At 34.1% G+C, this 25203-nt stretch overlaps 1 protein-coding gene across 1 annotated transcript in view; it reads right to left on the reverse strand.

Moving 5' to 3' along the window:
* CEP290 (centrosomal protein 290) overlaps nucleotides 1-25203 on the reverse strand; it is a 91407-nt gene that overhangs the window by 30431 nt on the left and 35773 nt on the right. Inside the window, 13 exon segments of the mRNA XM_042992851.1 lie at nucleotides 865-1078; nucleotides 3248-3447; nucleotides 4501-4608; nucleotides 5250-5516; nucleotides 6699-6833; nucleotides 7044-7151; nucleotides 8466-8630; nucleotides 9403-9858; nucleotides 10488-10599; nucleotides 13560-13711; nucleotides 14615-14820; nucleotides 16665-16776; nucleotides 21349-21522. Coding sequence (XP_042848785.1) covers nucleotides 865-1078; nucleotides 3248-3447; nucleotides 4501-4608; nucleotides 5250-5516; nucleotides 6699-6833; nucleotides 7044-7151; nucleotides 8466-8630; nucleotides 9403-9858; nucleotides 10488-10599; nucleotides 13560-13711; nucleotides 14615-14820; nucleotides 16665-16776; nucleotides 21349-21522 — 2409 coding nt within the window.

Raw genomic sequence — 25203 nt, forward strand, 5'->3', positions numbered from 1 at the left:
CAAGTTTGGTTGTTTATTTATTTATTTTTTAGTGTTTGTTTATTTTTGAGAGCGAGAGAGACAGAGCAGGAGTTGGGGAAAGGCAGAAAGAGAGGGAGATACAGATTCTGAAGCAAGCTCCAGGCTCTGAGCTATTAGCACAAAGCCCAACATGGGGCTTGAACCCACGAACCATGAGATCATGACCTGAGCTGAAGTTGGATGTTTAACCGACTGAGCCACCCAGGTGCCCCCCTTCAATATCCAAGTTTAGATATTTATCTGAATTACTTAGTACAAGTGAAATTAATGGAATTTATATAGACAAGTAAAATGATAGGATTAGAAGAGACTTGAAATTTGCCAATAAATTTCACAAGCTAGCACAGAAATACAGTGGCACCTTCTAAAACAATTGAGTATCTCAAACCTGAGATAAATTTTAAAAATACCTCAGACAATCCGCTGACCAACTGCTTCTCAAAAATCTATTTCTGTGACTTCCTTCTTTAAACTTTCCTCCTCACTGTCATTATCTCCCTCATACTCCCCCAAATTGTTCAATCATTCAAAATATTATTCAAAATAGCCTCAGTAGCATAAAATCCCAGTTAGAAAAGGAGAGAAAGTAATGGGATTAAGACTTCCCCTTATTTCCTACAGATAACCCACAAATCAAACTGATGACAACATACAAAGAAACTGGGCTATATCTGTACTTTAAAACCCCACCAAAAGGCGAATATCCTACTTAATAGCATAAGACAAAGCTCATATTTTTTAGTACAACAGATTTATATATATAATCTTTTACAAGTCTTTTCTAAAAGCAATCTATTACCACATATATTCCCTAAATATTGACAATACTCTGTTGTTACTTACTTTTTGTTGTTTCTCTTTCAAGGCTAACTGGCTCTTTAGCCGTTCTACTAGATTTCTCATTGTAGTTGTTGGAGCTCTTGAATTTGCTTCTTTTTGAGCCTGAAGTTCAGATTTTAAACTCTGTGACTCCTTTTGTGACTGGGCCAGAAGACACCTTAAATCTTCTACTTCTGCTTTCACTTTTTTCACTTCATATGCATGGTTTTCTTGGAGCCTAATATAAGCAAACATATGTATTTAATGGTGACGTTGCTGCAATTAACACTCTGATGGATAGGAATTTTATAAAGAGCAAATATTGGGTCCTAAGTATCCCTACAACCTAAGTCTTAATTCAAATCAAAACAAGAACAATTCTTTGTTCCACTTAACCCTTAAACTTAACATAAAATAGACTTTTCCTTGTAGTTATTTACTATTTTTGGCAACAACTGCATCAAGTAATTTTGTACCTCTAGACAATATAAGGAACAAAATAGCACTTTAAATACTATGTCTCCTGCAAGATGTAACAAAAACTGAAGTTACTACAAATAATTATCAAATTATGAAAATATGAGGTCTTACTAAAGTAAACACACAGGTCTATAATTTCTTAAGACACATTAAAATACACATATCCATGTGCACACAGAATAAAAGTACAGTTTTAGTTTAAAATGACAATGGTAAAGTACAAAACAACCACTCAAGGATTTCATGTGGCAAAAATTTATATATATACAAGGTATTTCAAAAGATGATTATTTTCTACACTCAGGAATTAGATGCAAAAGCACAAGCAATTTTATACTCCAAAACATGACAGAAACTTACCAAAAATAACATCTCATGTAGAAAATTTAATACAATGGGGGAAATGAGATTGAAAAGATACCAAATACTATTGCTGGTTCTCTTTTTCTTTCAGAGAGTAATTTCTTAAAAGTGGTAGCTTCTTAATAAAGCAAAAGTAGTGTTAATATTGTCAGAGACATCTTGGATAAGTAGGTTAAGAATATAAAATTGTAAGACTTTCAGAGCTGGAATGGAATTATAAAGTCAAGTAGTTCAACTTTCTCATTTTTTCAGATGAGAAATTGAGGTCCACAGAGACAGCTGTTAGGTAGAGGCTAGACAAGAGCAGTGGAAGGAACACCCTGAGGCAGAGTCCCAAGTCCTTGAAAGGGAATGACAGAGGCCTGAAGTGGAGGCAAGGACCACAATTAAAAGAAAAAAAAAAAAAAAAAAAGAACACATTATAAGCCAGAGTTCAACATGGGGGCTTTGTGGCTTCAAGACCCTGGGCCTGATAGATCAAGAGCCACAGGTGCAGAGAACATGCACTCTCCTCTTCCACCTCTGCCCCAGGGTAACCCTTAGACTCACTATAATGCATAGATACCCCTACCTGCCTCTACTCCTCCTCGACCCACCTGCCACATGAAGGTTCTGGTGCAAACGTTACAGGGTCAGACTCCCCCTCCCAAACTGTGGGAGGAGTTTCCCAAATGATGGGGCTTCTCCCAGCCCAGAGAAACCCAATACTATCTAATTCCAAAACAACCTAGGGGCTTATTCCACCTCAGGGAACCTACCCACTCTCCTTTCCCACCTTGGAGTGTACTTTTACTTTAATAAACTGCTTTGTGCTTGCTACTTTTCTTCTGGACGTTTTTATTCTGAGCACTGATCCCCACGTAAATCTTCTCACGGGCAATCCAAGGACCTAGGCTGCCATTCGCACAATGCAGACACTCTCTCATTCCTAACATTCTACAATGATTACAAAATACACTATAAACCTATTTTAGATCTAAAATCTATATTCTGATAAACTGGTTGAACAACGTTTAAAATCTCTAATAGAGCAAATGAATGCTGTCAGTATGATTAATTAAAAAAATAATTTTTCATTCAACAAATATTGAACCTCTGTTATGTGCTAGAAACTGTTACAGGTGTGTAAACAAAAGTTCCATATTTATATGTTACTTTACAATTTTCAAATTACTTTCACATACAGTATCATTTGGCCTTCATATAGAAGGAGACAAGGTCATTTCTATTTTATAGATGATTAAATGGATGCTTTAATTAAAGAAGTTAAAAATGAGAGTATAGAACAAGAATCATGAGTTGGCTCTTGGGCCAGATTAACTAGATTCAAATCGTGGCTTTTCTATCTCCTCCTAAGGCATGTTACTGAGCATTCCTGTGGCCTTGTTCCCTATATGAAAAATGGAGAGAATAATCTATGTCATAATAGTCCTGAGAATAAAATGAGATGAGATAATACACATAAAGGTTTTAGACCATGCATGACACAGCAAATGCTTACATTTATCCTCATTCTATCATTATTACCATTTGCCTGTTTTTATAATACATTCCTAAAACTTACCGCAATTTGGTATTTTCAAATTCTTTGATTTTTAATTCAGTGATTTCTTTTTGTCTCTCTAAATCTTGAGATACTTCTTTTAGTTTGGCTAAAAGTGAGGAGAGAGAATCATCTTGTTCTGCTACTGTCTGTTCCATCTCAGCCAGACGAATAAAATGCTTGTTGGTAGGAACTGGAGTAGGGGACTGTTTTATTAAATCCTAGGAAATATGAATAAATTAGCCATGAGCATGTACAACCCAATGCCATACCTATTCCATAATTTTAATTTGGTTCCTCAAATGATTAAAATATGATTTCTAATTTAAATTTAATGATTTACTAGCCTATGAAGACAAGAAATACAGATCTTATTCTTTGTGGTCCCAATATTGAGCAAAGCATCCACATGTAGTGGACGATCAATAAATGTTGACTGAATTCATTAGCTAAGGCTTAAGAATGCTAAGATATGTTCAGCTCAGGTCGTGACTTCACACGTGTGAGTTTGAGCCCCGCATCAGACACACACTGACAGTGCAGAGCCTGCCTGGGATTTGCTGTCTCTCCCTCTTCACCCCTCCCCTACTCATGTTTGTTCTCTCTCGTTCTCTCTCTCTCTCTCTCTCTCTCAAAATAAGTAAACTTAAAAAAAAAAAAAAGAATGGTAAGATTTCCATGTTAGGAGATGAAAGTTAGGTCAGTTCACATATATAGAAGACAAAGATCAAAGGAAGCAAGTATTAATTGAATTCAGAACATGAAAAGCAGTTACATATTGGTAAACTTACGGTGAACAGAATTGAAAAGAAAGACTGAAGTCAGATCATGCAAGGCTTTGAGCACATGGCTAATAAATATAAACATGATTTTGTAGGCAGTGGTGAGCTACTAAAGACGTGGATGTAGGGGGAAAAATGATCAGAGCTGTGATTATTCCAACACACGTAGGATGGCTTCTACTCAAAAAAAAAAAAAAAAAAAAAAAATCATGAGAGCTAAATTTTCAATTATATGGTCTCAAAAATCAACAAAGAATAGAACAGGGGTGGCTGGGTGGCTCAGTCTGTTAAGCATCTGACTCTTGATTTCAGCTCCAGTCATGATCTCGTGGTTCGTGGGATCAACCCTACATCAGGCTCTGTGCTGACAGTGTGAAGCCTACTTGGGATTCTCTCTCTCCCTCTCTGCCCCTCCGCCTCCACCAAAATAAGTAAAAATTAAAAAAAAGAAAAAAAAAAAAAAAGGATAGAACAAAGTTCCCAGAATCTTACCCAAGCTGTTTGTTTGAATTTATTGAGTGAACTATCAGCCTGTAGTTCTAATTTACGATGAAGAATATGAAGGTCTTCTTCATGTTTCTTAACAATTTCTCTTTGCTCCTATTTATAGCAAATCAAAATTGTATCATAAACTATTAAATAAATTCACATTCTAAAGATCTTAAATATCTTATTACCTTTAATCTTCCAAAATCCCTATGAGATAGGGAAGGAACATTACCTGTATGGCGTACATATAAATATATTTACACCAGTTATTTATTCCCCTGGTACATATTCATATTGGCAAATCCAGCCTTAAATCATAATTTATTCTTAATATTAGAATAATATGTATCCATCATCTTTTAACTTGTTTCTAGAAAATTTTTTAAATGTTATAGATTTTCCTATCAACATTCTAGCAAATCAGATTTCCACTGACTGCTAACTAGTGTGATAGATTTCATTCTAACTTATTGCCTCAATCTTTACCTATAAACTCCATTGATATTTTTCAAAATCGTAACGGTTTCACCATGACAGCTAGTCCTGGTTTAGTCAGTCATAAGAGAAAAATACACATTTACAAACTGCCAGGTTTATTGACAGAGCTTTAATCCTATCATGTGAAAGTAAAAATTCCTAAATAGAATCACTTGAAAACAAGAAACAAACTACCACTTCAGGGAAGAATAGTATTTGGCATTTGACTAAAAAACATAATAAAGAAAAGAGCAAAGCATAATATAATAACATACCTCTCTTGCTTTTTCCAGAAGATGTTGGTACTTCTTTAACACTTCTTCCTTTTGGTTTAACCTTGCCTGCATATTTGCAACGGTCTGCTGAGCAATTTTCAGTGTGTGATGTGATTTTGGTTCTACCTCTTTTCTGCCTAGTTCGGCTATAAGCTTTTCACGTTCTGCAGTGGCAGGCAATCGAAGCCTTAGTTCAGTGATGACTTTGTCCCTTGACAGAATATTTTGCTCTGCTAACCGTAAAGCAGATTCTTTTTCTTTTAGCTTCTGCAATGATCAAATCATAATAAAATTATTAAAGTATATATTTTCATTTTAGAATGCTTCATCTGAATTTTGGTCAGATTAATTATAAGCAAAAAAAAAGGAGTTTCACTTTATTTTTCACATCATACTTATATTAGTGATATACTGATATTAATAAGGTTATATTTCTTATATTTCCATGTGGCAGCACACTTGTCTGCATGCACATTTATTTATAAGATTATAATGTGTTATAAACTTCACTGTTCACTTTATTTAGCTCTTGTAATTTTAGAACGAGAAATGTGTGTGGTGGTAGTAGATTTAGAAAGGAAATGTAATAAATCATTTCTTTTAGTTTGGCCCAATAACTATCAGAGCCCCAGAAAAGTAAGCCATAAAAGTCAGCTGAGTATAAAAAAATTGGAACTTTAGTGGCCTAGGTCAATGAATCACCATTATAAAATCTGTAGCTTATTAAAATAAAATAGGAAAAATGTTTACTCTTCTGTAGGATTAAGGCAGATATTTTAAATCAAATAACTCAGTGGCAATTCACATAAGTGACAAATCCTACAATTACTGAAAAAAACTGTTTCAATTGATTAAAAATGTACTATTTGCAATTTGTTTTACCATTTACAAAATTTTTAAATGTATTTACCATTACTATGTTTAGATGCAAACCAAAATGAAAATCATCTTCAGTTTATATTTTCTGTATGATGTAATAAAGAGATTTGATCACATATTAATCAAATTTAAGACCCAGATTAAAGAAATAATTTCTAGCTCTCTTGCAAACCTTTTAGCCACCCATAAAAGGAATGAACTGAAACTGATTCAGAGCATACAGCATGCACTTCAAAATAAAACATAAAATAAACAAGTATGAAAACAATTCTTGATCATATAGAGAAAAGGTAATATATTGCTCATAAAACTACAAGATGCTTTTTGTTTCCTTTCATGTTTACTACTACTCATCAGTGAGTGACAAGTAGTGATGAAATGATTCACATTAACCCTATCTGGTGTTCCTTATAATAATGCTCTTTATTAAGAACATTATACTAGAGTAGAAAAGAAGATTAGAGTTAGCAACAGATTCATGATTCTATGCTTCAGCCCTGTTAAAAAATATTTAGAAAATTCTAGAAACATACCCAATAATACACTAATAAAAATGCAAATTCTTATTACCTCTTCTAGTGATTTACAAGTTGCCCGTGTTTCTAGGATTATTCGAACATTTTCCTTAATTTTTCTTAGAGCAATCTCAAGTTGATTTGGAAGGGGCAAACTAGGGTCTGGCAATGATCCTGTCGCCTCTTCACACTATTAAGAAATAGCATTTTTGAGAAAAAGCAGTTACATCACTAAGAATAATACTGTTACAACTATAGGACAAAACATGGTTAAACCTCACTTATATTTGAAATAAAAGAAGGCAATATCAATAAAATTTGATTGGACTTTAAAACCACTTCTGTGGGTTAACACTATAGGCCATGCTATAGAGTAGCAAACAGAGTTAATCATTCATACCTTTTGTGCTGCTTTTAGTATTTCATTTTGCTGATGGTCAAAAATGTCTAGTTGACGTTCTAGCTCAACTTCTCTTTGATCCCAGGCCATCTGCCTTTCTTCATGAAACTATCAGACACACAGACATTGACCAAGCATATGACAAAAAAGTTTACATACATGTTCTTATTTAATCCTTACAACAACCCTTTGGGGTCACTGTATTCTCATTTTATGGAAAAAGGATGCAAACTCAGAGAGATTAAGTAACTTGCCTTAGATCACAGAGATAGAAAATGTGACATCAGGATTTCAATCTCTCCATGCATGCATCCATCCATCACATTTAATGACATGAACTATGTGCTAAGCGCTATTCTAGGCAATAAATAAATACGCATGTAACATGTTACAGGATGATGAGTGCTGGAGAAAAATGAACTTAGATAATCCCTAGTTAGGGAATCTTGATGGTAGAATTTACTGTTGTATACTGGGTGGCTAATGAAGGCCTCACTGATGAGGTAAGACATTGGAGCTAAGACCCAGAAGCAATGAAAGCATAAACAATACAAGGATCTGGGCTAAGAACACTTTAAGTGGAGGGAACAACAAATTTTGAGGCAAGCAAGCATGAGCTTAGGGAATTTTGTCTGCCTCTAAAGTATATGTGCTTTATTCTACACCAAGCTGCCTTCTCCTACTCCATCAATGAGAGCCACTAGAGACTCGTAACTGTGAAGAGTCACATAACTAATGTCAAAATAAAAATTAATTACCAAATAAATTTATGTATTATTTCTTTTAAGTTTAAAACTACTATTACAACATAAGTAAATAAATACAAATTTTTGAGTGCCTTAGAAAATAAGAAACAGGGGCACCTGGCTGGCTAAGTGGGTTAAGCGTCCAACTCTTGATTTCCATTCAGGTCATGACCTCATGTGAGATCAAACTCTGCGCCAGGCTCTGCGCTGACAGCCCCCTGGAGTCTGCTTGGGATTCTCTCTCTCCCTCTCTCTGCCCCTCCCCCGCTCATGCTTGCTCACTTGCTCTCTCAAAATAAATAAATAAGTATTAACAAAAATAAGACAACGAATATGTTATAACAATAATAATGAGAGCTACAATCAATTAAGAGTATAATGCACGGGTGCCTGGGTGGTTCTGTCGGTTAAGCATCTGACCCTTGGTTTCGGCTCAGGTCATGATCTCAAGGTTCACAAAATGGAGCCCCATATCAGGCTCTGGGTTAATAGCCCGGAGTCTGCTTGGGATTCTCTCTCTCTCTCCCCTTCCCCAGCTCGCACACATGCATACCGCACACAATCTCTCTCATAACAAATAAACTTAAAAAAAAAAGAGAATAATGGAATCACTCATACAATATTCTTATGTTTAGTATCTTAGCAACAAGACCACAAAATAAATATAAAATGAAACCTTGTTTTGCTGCACAATTTCTTCCTCCAGACTGCTGATTGTATGCTCATATTCAGAAATTATATTATTCAAATATTTTATTTCTTCTTTATCCTTGACTAATTCTCTATTTAGTTTAAGCTCTTGAAGACGTAGTTCTTCTATTTTCATATGCCAACTGATTACCTAAACATTTATAAATTACATGTACAAATGTAAACACTGTCCATATAATTATTTCTCCATTGATCCTAATAATTTTCATTGAAATTAATACATATTCTTTGAGATAAAAATTATTCTTGGTTCAGCCACACAGCAAAGTTTACTTAGAATTTTCATAGACTTTTATAAAAATATGTGCCATCTTAACATAAAACATTCTTCAAATTATGTGGGAATGGATAATACTAACACTTTCATTTATTATTTTCATATATGTCATTGAAACATTGGTTTTACTTTCAAAAATGGAAATCCTAAATACTTCTAACCTAGAGATTAAAATTAAGTAGCAAGGTAATTACTTTTCATTTAATGCATACCAGATGAAGGTAAAAACAAAATTATATTAAAAAGTAAACGTGGGCTACTACCTGTAAATAATTTTAAACAGATAATAATTATGAAGGGTAGAATTCAACTGATAACCACTATAATGTTTATGAATAACTAAAATTAGTATTTAGCTAATATATATAAACTTTTCTAGAATGTTTAAAGTTCTTTGATAGTATACAATCTAAGCATTTCTACCAAAATCACAGTTTAGAAGAGTCTCATTTTATTTTTACAATTAGACATTCAAATAGCCAAGCCTTAACTTACAAAACCTAAATGAATAACATAATTGGAATTTTTGTCTTATACAAAACATTTTTCAGATAGCTATTTATTAAAAACCTAAAATTACTTTGTAACTCTTTTGGAAATACTGAACCAAAAACCAATGTTTTACCTTTTGGGCTCCCCTGGCATCCTTTAAAGTGCTTATTAACTCTTCCAGCCCCTTTAACTTTAATTCCATTTCCATTGCTTTGTTCTCCATATTTCTATGCTCTTGTTGAGAAGTTTTCATTTCTTGCATTATCTTAAGTTTGTCGTTTTGTAATTGAATCATCGTTTTAGAGAACTTTTCCTGCTGTGCTAAGGGTAAAGCTCCACTAAACTGTCGTCGGAGAGACTGAATTGTTTGGCGCAGATGTTTTGCTCTGTTTCTCCCCTCCAGACGGGCATAATAGAGAGCCTGTTCCTTTTCATCAAGTTTCTGCTCTAAGCGCAAATTACAGGCCTCCATTTTCTGCAGTTTAGATGTAACTGATTCCAACTTGCCAAGCGCAGTAGCCTCACTGATTTGAAGAGAGACGACGTGTTGATGCAACTTGGCAATTAGTGCCTTTTCATCAGACTGTGCCTGATATAAAGAGTATATATTTATAAGTTTCAAGTTTTTCTAATGACACTTTTCATGGATTTAAAACCATGACCTACTACATAAAATTTAAAAAAGTATGCTATATGAGATCCTATAAAAATCTAGCCTGGCTTTAGATTACCAAATACTTGTCAAAGAAAAAACCCCAGAATCAAACATACTTAAAATCTAAATCTAGTATCCAACTAAATAACAGTTGGCATATTACTGTTTTGTTGTTGTTGTTTTTTTTTTAAACTTCCATATGTAAATATCAATGCTGGGACAACACTAATGTTGACAATTTTTTTAATCTTAAAAAATTTATAATGGGAGAATATGTAAAAAGCTACATATTAATACAAGAGAAAATACAGTTCTGAAAGACTTTCTCCTCAAACCTTAACTTTAATTAGCGACCAGCACAATGTACCTGTAGGTATGTAAATGTTTTTCTGTATCATGAAAGGTATTTCAAATTAAAGAGTTTTCTAATCAGGTTACAATGAACAAGTACAGGAGCTTCCATTTGATACAGCCTCTGATTAAAACCATAAAATTATCCAATATCTAATGTGAATTTAGGAAAAAGAAAAAAATCCACTTACAAGAGCCAATACTGTACTTACCTGATAGTCTAACAGTTGCATTCTGACAGATTCTACTTCTTTTTCCCTGGACTGTTGTTGTATATTTAAAATTTCAACTTGTCTTTTGGCAATATCAGAAATCTCTCTCAGTCTAGGAAATGAAAAAATACTTCAGGAACAATTAGGTCCATTTTCTAAGTAAATACTAGTATTTCAGATTTCTAGATTCTTGGAAAAGCCACTAATTTCCAGCATCTCTTCTTGGTGTGACATACTAAAGCAAAATTTCCTAAACCATTTAATGAAATAATTCCATGAGAGTTCTGTCAAAAAAACTCCATTCCCAACATCCCTCCCCGTTGAAAATTCGTAATACACAGTATTGTATGAAATGTTGAAAAGTTCCAAAGTAAAAAATTATCTATCTATACAGCATTTTCCAAATGTATATGGCCATAGGACTAGTCTCCCACACTTTTTTCATAAGATACTTATTACCCTAGTCTCAAAGAGCTAGAATAAGGTTTAAGGTAGGTTTATTTGACATAATTGTACAGTTAAGGATACAGAAATTTAAGATTCCTAGGTTCCCTAGGTGGATTAATATATGCTTTAAATTTACAAACTGTCAGAAATGAAAAAAAGAAAGATTATATGCTTACTACAATTACAAAAAATGGGAGAAGCTTGATGGTAAATTATTAAATTTTCTCCAAGACTACTATTATACGATCACACAGGTAAAGCAAAAATTCCTTTTACTTTGGGCTACAATTTTAGTGCACTGTGACATATAAATAAGGTTCCCTTATATTGATTATAAATGCTCATTACCAGTTACATAAGTTTTAAAAATTAAAATAAAATGCATAATTGTAAATTAAATTATCTCAAAAGGTGAGGTCTATGAGGTAAGAGGAAGAATACAAAATGGAGTCCTTCATAGTGAAATGGGCTGAAAATGATGGACATTCTCAAAGGACTATCAATACTCCAAAAAAATGGGTATTACTTTATAATACGCTAATCATAAAACCCTTTTTACAAATTATTTTGTGGTTGACAGATCAACTTATGTTACGGTTCCTATTACGTTTCTACTGAAGTAACACAAAATCACCCATGAGAATGAGTACATAGCATCTATCTCACACACAATATTTACTCCTTAGATATATTTTGTGTTCCAAGTGAATAAACTATTTCCACATGTAAAATAAAAATCACAATGTTACTTTAAGGTTATTAAGTGTAATTATACGAGTTAATATATGTTTAATACTTAGCACAGTATATAGTACTCAAAAAATGTAAACTGAATCAAAATCTGAATTTTTCATTTTACAGCAATCTTATGAAACAAGTAGAAGAGATACTAGTGCTCCCTTAAAAAGGAGAAAAAAACAAGTTTATTTCATTATTTTTTTTAAGTTTATTTATTTTCAGAGAGTGAGAGAGAAATGGGGGGAAGGGGTGAGGGGCAGAGAGAGAGAATCCCAAGCAGGTTCCATGAGGTCAGCACCGAGCTGGATGCAGGGCTCGAACTCACGAACCATGAGATCATGACCTGAGCCGAAACCAAGAGCCAGATGCTTACTGGAATGAGCCACCCAGGCACCCCTTTATTTTTTTTTAATTAAAAATTATCTTATTGCTAAAAAATGCTAACCATCATCTATCTGAGCTTTCAGCTATCCATAATGTTTTTGCTGGTGGAGGGTCTTCCCTAATGACACTGACTGATCAGGGTAGTGGTTGCTTAAATTTGGGGTGGCTATAGCAATTTCTTAATATATTTATTTCATTTACATTTATGTTATGTTGTTTTATTTCAGTATAGTTAAAATACAGTGTTATACTAGTTTCAGGTGTACAATATAGTGATTCAACAATTCCATACGTCACCCAGGGCTCTTCCTGACAAATTCGTTCCTTAATCCCCATCACCTAATTAACCCATCCCCCTACCCACCTCTCCTCTGATAACCACCAGTTTGTTCCCTATAGTTAAGAGTCTGTTTCTTGGTTTGTGTCTCTTCCTCTTTTTTTTCCCTTTGCTTTGTTTCTTAAATTTCACATATGAGTGAAGTCATATGGTATTTGTCTTTTTCTGACTGATTTATTTCACTTAGCATTGTATTCTCTAGCTCCATCCACGTCGTTGTAAATGGCAAAATTTCATTCTTTTTTATGGCAGAATAATATTCCTTTATATATATACATATACCTACATATACACACCACTTCTTTATCCATTCATCTATCATGGACACTTGGGCTGCTTCCATAATTCGGCTATTGTAAATAATGCTGCTACAAACATGGAGGTGCATGTATCCTTTGAATTAGTGTTTTTGTTTTGGGGGTAAATACCTAGTAGTATTTAGGGTAGTTCTATTTTTAACTTTTTGAGGAACAACCATACTTTTTTCCAGTGGTTGCACCATTTGCATTCCCAACAAACATTTGCAAGAGGGTTCTTTTTTCTCTACATCCTTGCCAATACTTGTTTTTTATGGTTTGATTTTAGTATTCTGACAGGTGTGAGGTGTTTTTTCATTGCAGTTTTGATTTGCATTTCCCTTGATGCTGAGAGGATCTTTTCATGTGTCCACTGGCCATCTAGATATCTTCTTTAGAGAAATGTCTGTTCATTTCTTCTACCCATTTTTAATCAGATTATTTGTTTTTTTTTGGGTTGAGTTGTATAATTTCTTTATATATTCTGGATACTATCTTTTTATCAGATATAAGAAACTTAAGTTTAAATAAGTTGAATGACCACCCCACTTCCCTCCAAAAAAATATGAGTATGTGGAAGAACTCGACTGCATAGGGTCTTGATTCCAAATTCAGTGCTTTCTGCAATACTATTCCTGGACTCTGAAAAACATGAATCTTGAAAAGTTATTTCCTCTTCAGTATTATTATTCATGCCTGTTAAAAACTAATCTTGTTAGTACTTAACCTTATTCTTACAAAAAAAAACAAAAATAAAAACAACCAGTATCAATTCCACTAAGAATATTACCCCGAACCACTGTAATTAGGTTTCTTAAAAATCAACTAGAGTAGATGCACCTAATGACTAAAAAGTTTGCATGCACTTACTTTGACACTTCAACTTTTAGTTCCATTTCGTTCTTCTCTAATTCTAGAATCCGTTGCCTATCAGCATCACTTACTGTCTTGCTCACACTATCAGCTAGTTCATCTCTTAACATCTGTTCCACCTTCTGTGCTTCCAAATTGATTTTGGTAAGCTAAGAAAAGCAACAAAAATGTTCAGATATATTAGTTTTTGGTGAGATTTTCTTCTCAACTTAGATATTACCACAGTTCTCTTTACTTAGCATTAGTCTGGATAATGAATTGAGTGTGAAATATTAAGAATAGATTGAAGAGGGTAAAGAGTCAGGAACAGATTATAAGAACTCAGGTTATATGTCAACCCACCAAAAGTCATTTATATTAGACAACTCATAGTCTAATATTTGAATCTGATTTTTTAACATTTGTTTGAAACGTAGTTATACTCATTATGCTTGACTTCAATTATATCATCTATAAATAAACATAAATGAGTTAATAAAATCTTAACATATACTTAGTGACTCAGTTAAAATAAACAAAATGACAAATATGTTTTGAAAAGTATACTAATTCTCAAGGTAAACATTATAAACGTGCCGCTTCATCATTAATTGTTGAATGTTTGCAAACTGTTTTAATTGCCAACCAATTTATTATTTCTGAGCATATCAAAAAAGTCTAAAACTTACTATTAAAATGTAAAGTCCCAAGAGCAGAGATTACTGCCTATTTTATTTCCTGTGATAAAACTAGCCCCCATACCGTGTCTGGCATGTAACAGGCATCAATAAATATTTGTTAAATGAATGGATGGTAGTGGAAGGCAATTATCATAACTAAGCAAATAATATCTTTTTACATTAAATCTAATAATGTAATGCTGATGAAAAATAAGAACTCATTCACAGAAATACCTGTCTTCTTTTTAAACGTTTCAGATTTAAAACACATCTTTTATGAAACACAGCACTATATTAACATTACTTCAGAAATACAAACAAATCTCTTACAATATAAAATGTCTAACATGACTAATCCTTTATGCCAATTACATGATAAAAATTATATCAAACCTCAGCAAATTTGGTTTCCAATTCAAAATTACGTTCTTCCATTTGCTTTAATGAAGTCCTTGCATGTTCATACATTTTTTGAGAATGTTCAGCCCGCTGCCTTTCATTTAATTCTTTCATTTCAAGCATAGTAATTTTTTTTGAAATAGAAACAATTTCACTGTTGGTTATTGATTTCTTTGCCTTATCCATGCTTGATTCATTTCCTATATGCAACAATACTAAGTCAATCACAAGCTGTTATCAAAATTAGATGCCAAATATTTTAGAAACTTTTTTATTTTTTAACGTTTATTTATTTTTGACAGAGAGGGAGAGAGAGAAACGGAGTGCAAGCAGGGGAGGGGCAGGGAAAGAGGGAGACACAGAATCCAAAGCAGGCTCCGGGTTCTGAGCTGTCAGCACAGAGACTGATGCAGGGCTCAAACTCACAAACTATGAGATTATAACCTGAGCTGAAGTCAGACGCTTAACTGACTGAGCTACCCAGGCACCCCTGGACACTGTATACAAGGATGCAATAATATGGTTCCACAGAAAACACACGAGCCTTATGAATTATGATAGACCTAGATTCCAGTCTTAGCTCTGTTACTTACTGTTTGGAAACTGCCTATCCCATTTAATCTCTCGGGAACTTATATTCTTCATCAGTCAAATGATAATAAAAGTTAGTCCTTATAGAAATTTAGGAATTTCTACAGGGAATCCAGCACTTATTTAAGAGAGACAGAGTAAAATGAACAGAGAACTTACTACAATTGTATGTAATACTCTTTTTTTTTATATTTTAGCTTAAATGATACCTTCTTTCAGGTAGCAGTTACATGGAAATCAATTCACTTTTAATTTCTTAAAGAATTAAAAATCACATTTCTAAAAATAGCTTATTTTAGATAATATTAGGCCCAATGTTAGGCTTCACTAAACTACTACATGTCCCAGTTACCAATTTAATAAAACAGCTCTATTTTGTAACAGAAACCTTGAATAACATTAGAGCTCTAAGATCTAGAAAACAAACATACAAAAACACTTTATCCAAAGGAGCAAATTTATTTGAAAATTATAAAGCACAATGCTAGTAAGATAAAATTATTTAAACATCATAAACTAAGATAATCATTTAAAAATGAATATGGAAAACCATTTGAAAAATGAATAAGGAAAATCTTGGCAGGACCCACAAAGATTTTAATATCTGTCATAATATCTGTTAGATATACATGAAGATGTTCATTGAGCACCATAAACAACAGCAAAAATAAGAAGGCCTCGTGATTTAATCATTCAAACAGTAAGATATTACATGGATATTTGTATGTGTAAGAATGATGAATAAAGCAAATATATTAATATCTACTAAATGAATACAGTATATAATGTTCATTATAATTTAAAGTATATGTAGGTTTACTATTAGAGTCATTTACATTTTATTTATTTTATTAAGTTTTTATTTAAATTCCAGTTAGTTAACATACAGTGTAATATTAGTTTTGGGTGTACAGTATAGTGATTCTACACTTTTATACAACACCCAGTGCTCATGTAAACATGTATAAGGGAATACAAAAAAATAATAATAGTAAAGCTATAGGCAATATAAACTCTTTTCAAAATTATTTTGATGTTTTATGGTGACCTTTTAATTTAAATGTATTAAATGGTACATTCCTAATATAACTTTACACATATTACATGCAGTGGAAAACTTCTAAATACTACCACTAAAATATAGGTATTTAAGATTATCATCAGTCTTTATGGTTAAATGGTTCAAAATAGTTAATGCTCTGTCATAATTTTTTAACATATATGAACTAATCTCAACTACTAACTAAACTCATCTACTAACTAAAAACCAAATTTTGGTAGAGATTAGCATAAGATACTATTCATCAACTGTCTGCTAAATTAAACTGTTAGGCAGAGTTCATTTTTATCAAAATACTTCCTTTTCATCTGATATAGAAAAGGAACTATAAATGAATAACGTATTCACTATTAGATTTTCATCATTTTACATTATCAGAGTCATCGTACTTACCTAATTTAGTTTCTTGTTCCCAGGCTTGTTCAACAGTGTAAAGTTTTTCCTTGGTAATCTCCAGTTCTTTATTTATAGAGTCCACTTGTTCTTTCAGGGATGCATTTTCACACTCAATAAAACAGAAACATCACTGAGAAACTACATTATAATTCAGACTAATATGATATAAGTGATATTGACTTAACTTTATATAATATCTCCTAAAACTCACAATCCGGTTTTTTTAAACAAAATTAGGAGCTTCCCTACACGTAATATATACACACATACATATACAAACACACGTATACACACACACACATATATAAAGAAAGTATGTTAAAATAATCAAAATATATCCAATATGTGACTTCCGAATATTAGCTTCTGCTATGTTCACTTTGGCCAAGCTGGAATGCTTAGAGTTTCTCACACAGTTACCGAGCATCACTAGCACACCATCATGTCAGGTGCTGTACTTCATGTCCACGGTGGAAAGAAACAGACAAAATACTGGCCTTCACAGGCCTCACCATTTAGCATCTGTGGGTATCTGTGTGTAGCAGGAGTTGGGGAGGGTATGGAAGGCAGAAGACAGTGAACAGGTAAGCAAACCAAAAACTCTAAGAATGTAAAGATCTAGAAAGAAACAGAGTATGGATCCAGAGCAAAATAAAAGGAACCATATCAAGATAGAAAGGTTAAAGAAGGCTCAAACCCATGTACTGTGAGATCATGACCTGAGCCAAAATCAAGAGCTAGACACTTACCCACCTGAGCCACCCAAGGGCTCAAGGAGCCAGTGTTGACAAGAAGCCAGCCAGAGAGAAGAGCTAAGTGTTGATAAACCCTGATGCTCTGATGGAGGACTGAGTTTGGGGCATTAGAGGACTTAAGCACAGACAGCAAAAATAACAGTGACGAGTGGTATAAGATAAACTTGGAGTGATAATAGGGGGTCATACCAGGCAGGGCATGGTATGTCAAGATAAGGAACTAGAATTTAACTTAATATATAATAGGAAATCATTTAAACATCTTAAGGAGGAAGTATTTTTGTTGTTGTTTTTTTTTTAATTTAATGTTTATTTATTTTTGAGAAAGAGACTGAGCATGAGCAGGGGAGGGGCAGAGAGGGGGAGAGACAGAATCCAAAGCAGGCTCCAGACTCAGCTGTCAGCAGAGCCCAAAGCAGGGCTTGAACTTACGAACTGCGAGATAATGACCTGAGCTGAAGTCGGATGCTTAGCTGACTGAGCCACCCAGGAGCTTCTTTAAGGAGGACGTTTTAAACAACCATTCTGAATGCAATGTGGAGAATAAATAAAGGGGTAAGCAGAGAAATCAAAATTAAGAAAATATAAAATCCTGATGAGTAGGGTCACAGCAGTGAAGATGGAGAAAAGAGGACACACATATGAATGAATTACATTTGGGAAATAAAAATGACAGGGGAAAGGAATGACAGAAAGTAACTCTAAGGTATCTGCCTTCATGGAGTAGGTAACAGCAGCACCTATTGAAACGGTAACAACTATGAGAGAAACAGACATTCTGGATATGTTAAATTTGAGATCCTCTTGAAACAGGATTTGTAAAATAGATAATCCCATTACAGTACCGAAAAGGCAGACTGGACACAAAAATGTAGGAGTTGGCACATAAATTTAATATGCTCATTTACTCTTTGTTTTAACAAACAGAATACTAACTATATGCCAGGTATTCTAAGCCCTTGAATCATATAAAGAAATTCTGTCCTAGAACTTGTGTTGGGCAGGGGGTAGTTGGAAAAGAAGCCAATACATAATACAATGTTACATAATACATATTATGAAGAATAACAGGATAATGAGGTTTTATTTATTTTTTTTAAGAGGACATTATGATAAAAAAGCAAGATAAGGGAATACAATGTGACTTTCTGGTAATGTGCACAATTACAACCCCGTTCTAGATACTGAAAATACATAGGGGAAAAAAAAAAAAAGAGGGCTTAGAGGTTTTAACATCTTTCTACCTTTTTTTCCCTCTTACTTCCAGACTTTCAAGAACTCTGGTCTTGCTCCAGATGCCATTCTTATTCCCCTGCCCTCGGTGGGGTGCCCTGCACCCACACTTTTACCACCCACCTCTAGAATCTTCAATTGACCTCTCCCTATTTGCTCTAAATTTTCTTTCCCTCTACCCTCAAACTTCATTGGCCTGTTTAAAAAAAAAGAAAAAAAAAACAGTTGATAAAATAAATCCTTCTCTTGATCCTACTTCAACCTGTATCTAATTTCTTTTTACTTCTATCATCAGATTTCTAGTTTTTCTGTTGCCTTATCACCCCCACCCATTCAGTTTTTGCATTTTCTTATCATCCACTCTCTTTATATTCTGAAAATTGATTTTTACCACTTTTACTCTCAATAAAGTCTACCCTTGGGGCTCCTGGTTGGCTCAGTCAGTTAAGTGGCCAACTCTTGATTTCAGCTCAGGTCATATCTGACAATTGTGAGACTAAACTCTGCATTGGGCTCTTCGCTGAGCATGAAGTCTGGTTGGGCTTCTCTCTCTCTTGCTCTCTCTCAGCCCCTCCCCTGCTCTTGCTCTCTCAAAATAAATAAATTAAAAAAAAAGAAAAAAGGAACTTTACTCTTGAAAGGCATCAACAATTTCCTAATCACCACATCTGATGACCTTTGCACCATGGCTCTACACCATTAATAACTCTCTCGAGGTCAACATTTATTAGTTCTGTGTGCCAAAGAGGAAGTACTAAACACATAAAAGTGAATTAAATAGAATTCCTGATATCAAGAATATATTCCAGTAGGGGATGGAGACAGACAAACACTCTTATTATGATGTGATATAAATAGCAGAAACAGGTACAAGATAGAGAATATAGACAGAGAGACTTTGTTCTATAAAGAAAGATGCTTCAGAAAAAAAGACAGTGTCTGAACAAAGGTTTTTCTTTTTTTAATGTTTATTTATTATTGAGTTTATTTATTATTTTAATGTTTATTATTTATTATTTATTTAATGTTTGTTATATATAACATTTTTAATGTTTATTTATATTATTTATTATGGGAGAGGCAGAGAGAGGAAGAGACACAGAATCCAAAGCAGGCTCCAGGCTCCGAGCTGTCAGCACAGAGCCCAATGTGGGGCTCAAACTCACGAACTGAGATATCATGACCTGAGCCGAAGTCAGATGCTTAACTGACTGAGCCACCCAGGTGCCCCTGAACAAAGTTTTAAACATGAATAGAAATTCACTGAGCACATAAGTGGAGAGCCCTGGGAGGGCTTTCGAGACAAGGAAACAGCAGGTACATAAGAATATATATATGAGAAAAAACACTGTGTCCCAGCAAACTGGTAGTTCAATTTCAAAAACAAACTGTAAAAGTACTTAGAGCACCATAGGAGATGACATGAGGTAAGTGGGGGCTAATCACAAAAGGAATTTGGCTTTTATTCTTTAAGTGGCTGACAGTGATTGATAGGTGTGAAGCAAAGGCGTTGTCCCATGGTCAGATTCATGTTTAGAATGACCATAGTGGTGGAAGTAAGGAGGAGGTAACACAGGAGATAGGGATAGAGTAAGGGCTACCACAATACACATAATAAAGAATAAAACTGATACATTGTCAATAGGGATAAAAATATACTCAGAATTATAATCGAGATGCGGGAAAGAATATAACACAAACGCATTTTTTTTTTTAATTTTAAGGAAAGATGAAAAAGATTCTTTGGAAAAATAGATAAATAAGTTAAAAATTACTCATTGCTGTTATCTACATAATATATTTCTTACATGGATTTTCTTGTTTTTTTTTCTTACATGGATTCTAAAATCATACAGAGGAAGAGTGCAAAGGACATGAAAAATGGGGAAAAATAAATTATTACCACACCTAAATATTCAAAATTTTCTACAAAAATTAACATAATCATCTCCCTTTGGCAAAACAGTAAAAAGTAAACTGATCATGATTATTGCTAGTTAGTATTAATAAATCACTCAGATATTTTTATAGGAGTCATTCAAAGCTATTCAAAATAACATTTGGGTGTTTTATTGAATGTGTCCCTCTAAGCAAGTAAAATCTATGAAGCTAATAAAATCAGACCTCATTCCACTCCTAGGAGAAGATCACAAAAGAGAAGATGTCAAAAGACACAAGCCCCTATTTCTGAAGAGGAAGATGAACAAATCAGGAGCTGGTTTTGCTTGCGTTAAAGGTATGGAGGTCAAGTGGCTAGAAGAGGACGACAAGGGTTCTGGGCCATATCCACAGACTGTTTGAATATGTGATACTTCATCCTATTTTCCTTATCTGTACAGTTAGAAAGGATGGGGATTTCCAGAGCTCATCCAGGGTCAGGAAGAGCCATTCTCGGCTATATCCATCCCAAGAAACATAAACCAAGGGGTACAAGAAAATAAGTTGCACTGGGATCAGGGGGAAGAGAGAAGGATGGGTACTTAATGATGCCTCCTCTTTCGGTTACAATCATCTGTAACCTGTCTGGTTCATGCTTCTGTTTCTTTTTTAAGTGCCTGGTGTTAAGCGTCTTGATTCAATAAAATTCTGCAAGTGGACTAAGGAGGATGAAAGGATGAAGTCATTCCGCACCTACAGATAGCACCCAAGAGGAACAGCTAATATTACAAGGTTCAAGGACTATATACACTTACCTCTAAGTGTTCCAAGTTATTTGTTCTTTGAACAAGCATATTATCTTTTTGCAAGATGTCCCTGTATTTCGCAGTCAGTTCATTGTACTGTTTATTGGCCAATTCTAGCTCAGACAAAGAAACACTATTATCTATAACTTTTTGCAGAGCTGCAATCTTGAAAATGGCCATTTCCTATGTAAACAAAGACACACTGAGTCAAGTTGGTATATTTTTTCCTAGTGAAGTACTAGCCACTTTTCAGAAGGATAAGATAATATAGCTGAAAGCAAAACAGATTTTAGAATCACTAAAGAAAAGATTTCTTATGTATTAAAAATATTACAATAATTATTCATTTCTTTAGTAGAAGAAATAGTACTATTTAGAAATTTTAAATCATAATAAAAATGAAAAAAAAAGGAAATCCTTTCATAACTATCATAGTAAAATGAAATTCAATTTCAGAAAAGCATAATACACAGCAGCAAGAAAATACGTATCACCCAGAATAATACTACTTGGCAATGAGAAAAAATGAAATCCTGCCAGTTGCAGCATCGTGGATGGAACTGGAGGGTATTATGCTAAGTAAAATAAGTCAGGCAGAGAAAGACAGATACCATATGTTTTCACTCATATGTGGAACTTGAAAAACTTAACAGAAGACCATGGGGGAAGGGAAGGGGAAAAAATGGTTACAAACAGAGGGAGGGAGGCAAACTGTAAGAGACTCTTAAATACAGAGAACAAACTAAGGGTTGATGGGGGTGGGGGAGAGGGGAAAATGGGTGATGGGCATTGAGGAAGGCACTTGTTGGGATGAGCACTGGGTGTTGCATGTAAGCGATGAATCAGAGGAATCTACCCTCAAAACCAAGAGCACACTATATACACTGTATGTTAGCCAGTTTGACAATAAATTGTATTAAAAAAAAAAAAAAAAGAATGTACCTCTGGATGGCTTTTCTAAATTTCATAAGCTTAAAAATAACTTGCCTTTAGTTAGCTGAATGGCAAAATTAGATTTACCACATTACAATTTACCTATTTCTGCTTATTATAGTTACACAGACTAGTTTTGTAATAAAAGAGAAAACCTTTTATTCACATGAAAGAAACAATACTTAGTGAGAAAAATTTTCTCTCAATTAGCTGTCTCTAATAATACCAATGACTTTAGTTACTTGTTTTACATTCTACTCATCAGCTATACAATTATAAAAATTCACTACTCGAAGACTCTGTATTAACACTACGAAGAAACATCTGAACTTTTCTCTCTTAAGTTGACGAAGTAGTGCAAGGAATAACCAAATTTATAAAGTGAGGAAGATAAAGAACTACAGTTATCATTTCTTGTGAAGGATAGCAATGAGGGAGAAATATTTGTGGTAGTGCTTCATATCTCATTTTGATAGCTTCTTTTCATTTAAGTAAGTACACATAATTCTACCTTACTCTTAGAATCTGATTTCACACATTCTTTGTGTGGGGAGGGGTTTCCTATTTCCCATCTCCTAAAAATATCCAATTTTCAGCTTTCCAATTGTTGTGTACTATCTCCCCAAATCCAGGTCGAATAGTCAGGTTGAACAGAAGAACATTCTAGTTATTTTTCCCCTTCTATCTCACACACTCACTATATTTGCAATACTTCAGGAAAGCACAAAAGTAAAAAACAAGTACATTTCTTAAGACTCAAAATGTCCTGGAGCACCTGGGTGGCTCAGTTGGTTCAGCGTCTGACTTCGGCTCAAGTTATCATCTCACAGTTCGTGAGTTCGAGCCCTGCATTGGGCTCTGTGCTGACAGCTCAGAGCCTGGAGCCTGCTTCGGATTCTGTGTCTCCCCCTCTCTTTGCCCCCCCCCCCCACTCGCTCACGCACTCTCTCTTTCTCCCTCTCTCAAAATAAACACTAAAAAATTTTTTTAAAAAGACTCAAAATGTCTTTATCACATGTACAAATAAAAACAGCTTTAATTATTCAACAAGTTCCTTTTTGCATCAGGATTCAGCTTTAAGATCATATTGAAAGTAAGTTTGTTAGCATGACAATTTCACTTATTACTATCCTTAAAAGGAACTCAACTTCATTTTAATTTTACTTTGAATGCTTATGCGTTTATATGATCCTATGTAAATTTGGATATGTAAACTGAACATGTACATGCTTAAAATAAGCTATATAAGACAAGATGTAAAGCAAGGTGTAGAAGAGTACACACAGCATGCAACTTCTTGTGTCTGTTAATATCTTCGAAAAGAAACATTAAAAAGATGATCAGTTACCTGTAGCAGTTAGGGCAGAATGGAGTCAAAGGTACAGGGACAGAAGTAAGATTTCTCTGACTACATGTTTAAAAGATGCAAATGTTTCATATATTCAAATCAATTTTAAAAAAGAAACTAAAAGTAACTATGAGTTTGAAGACAAATGCAAAACAAATGAGCCTAATTATACATCAAATTTATAGTATAACCTCAAAAGGAGAATTATTTCAAGTTACTGTAGAATATATTACCTTGACTATACATCCTATTGAAAGATATTCTAAGGAAAATAAGAAGTATAAGGAAATTAAAATTTTTTTTAGGTTTATTTATTTATTTTGAGAAAGAGACAGAGTGAGCAGGGGAGGGGCTGAGAGAGAGATGGAGGGAGAGAATCCCAAGCAGGCTCCTCACTGTCAGCACAGAGCCTGATGTGGGGCCTGCACTCACAAAATCGTGAGATCATGCCCTGAGCCAAAACCAAGAGTTGGATGCTTAACAGACTGAGCCACCCAGGCACCCCAAGAACTATAAAGATATTTTTTTTTAATTTTTTTTTTTAACATTTATTCATTTTTGAAAGGCAGAGTGAAACAGAGCATGAACGGGGGAGGGACAGAGAGAGAGGGAGACTCAGAAACAGAAGCAGGCTCCGGGCTCCGAGCTATCAGCACAGAGCCCGATGCGGGGCTCGAACTCACGGACCGCGAGATCATGACCTGAGCCGAAGTCGGCCACTTAACCGACTGAGCCACCCAGGCGCCCCCAAAGATATTTTAAACTAAATCTGGTAGCACTGCTGTGGTTATTGCTAATACCAATGCAAGATTATCTTCAAATTAATGTGTAAATATTACAGAATAATTATTTTAATATTAATAACAAATTTCTATGTAAGAAAAAAGTAATATGAGTATAAAACCAAATGTTAGTAAAAACTCCATACTATTTCCTAAACCCCACTATGTTAAATCTGAAATGTGGAGATAATGTTTTAAATATACACATATTTTCCTAACTTGCTCACTGAAAAGGACTAGTAGCAATGACATTTCAAGAGCAATAGCACCTAGTGACCAGTTTTGGCATCTAAATGCCTTTACCACTAAAAATAACCAGGGTTCTTTAGAGAAATGGCTTATTCCAAGTCTGGATTAAAGTATACAATGTAAATCTTGGATATCCTGTTGTGCCAGAAAAGAAACCAACATTTGAGGCTTGGTTCAAAGACTACCGGATACTTGTCAAAAGGAAACAAGAACTAGCTTTAAAGGGCTCCCATTGGCCAAAACGAAGACAAATAATGACTAAGTGTGTTAGTCTGTAATGATACTGAAAGAAGAGAAAGATGGGGAAGTCGGGCAAACGGGTAGAAGAAGCAGAGTATATCAACTCTGATTTCTGAAGACTAGTCATTAAAAGGAAAGGATGAAGCTTTTGTCTTGGCTTTCTAGTAGGAACTATACTTCAAAATAACCGAATAGGCTGGGCTAATGAAGAAAAGCTCTATATTTTATAAAAGAATATCTGCTAATAAGTGTAGAAAGTATAATATAACTAGAAAAATAATGTTTGCAACTCTAATGAGTTGCAACTCTGAG

This window comes from Panthera tigris, chromosome B4, assembly GCF_018350195.1.
Source record: "Panthera tigris isolate Pti1 chromosome B4, P.tigris_Pti1_mat1.1, whole genome shotgun sequence".
Classification (NCBI taxonomy): domain Eukaryota; kingdom Metazoa; phylum Chordata; class Mammalia; order Carnivora; family Felidae; genus Panthera; species Panthera tigris.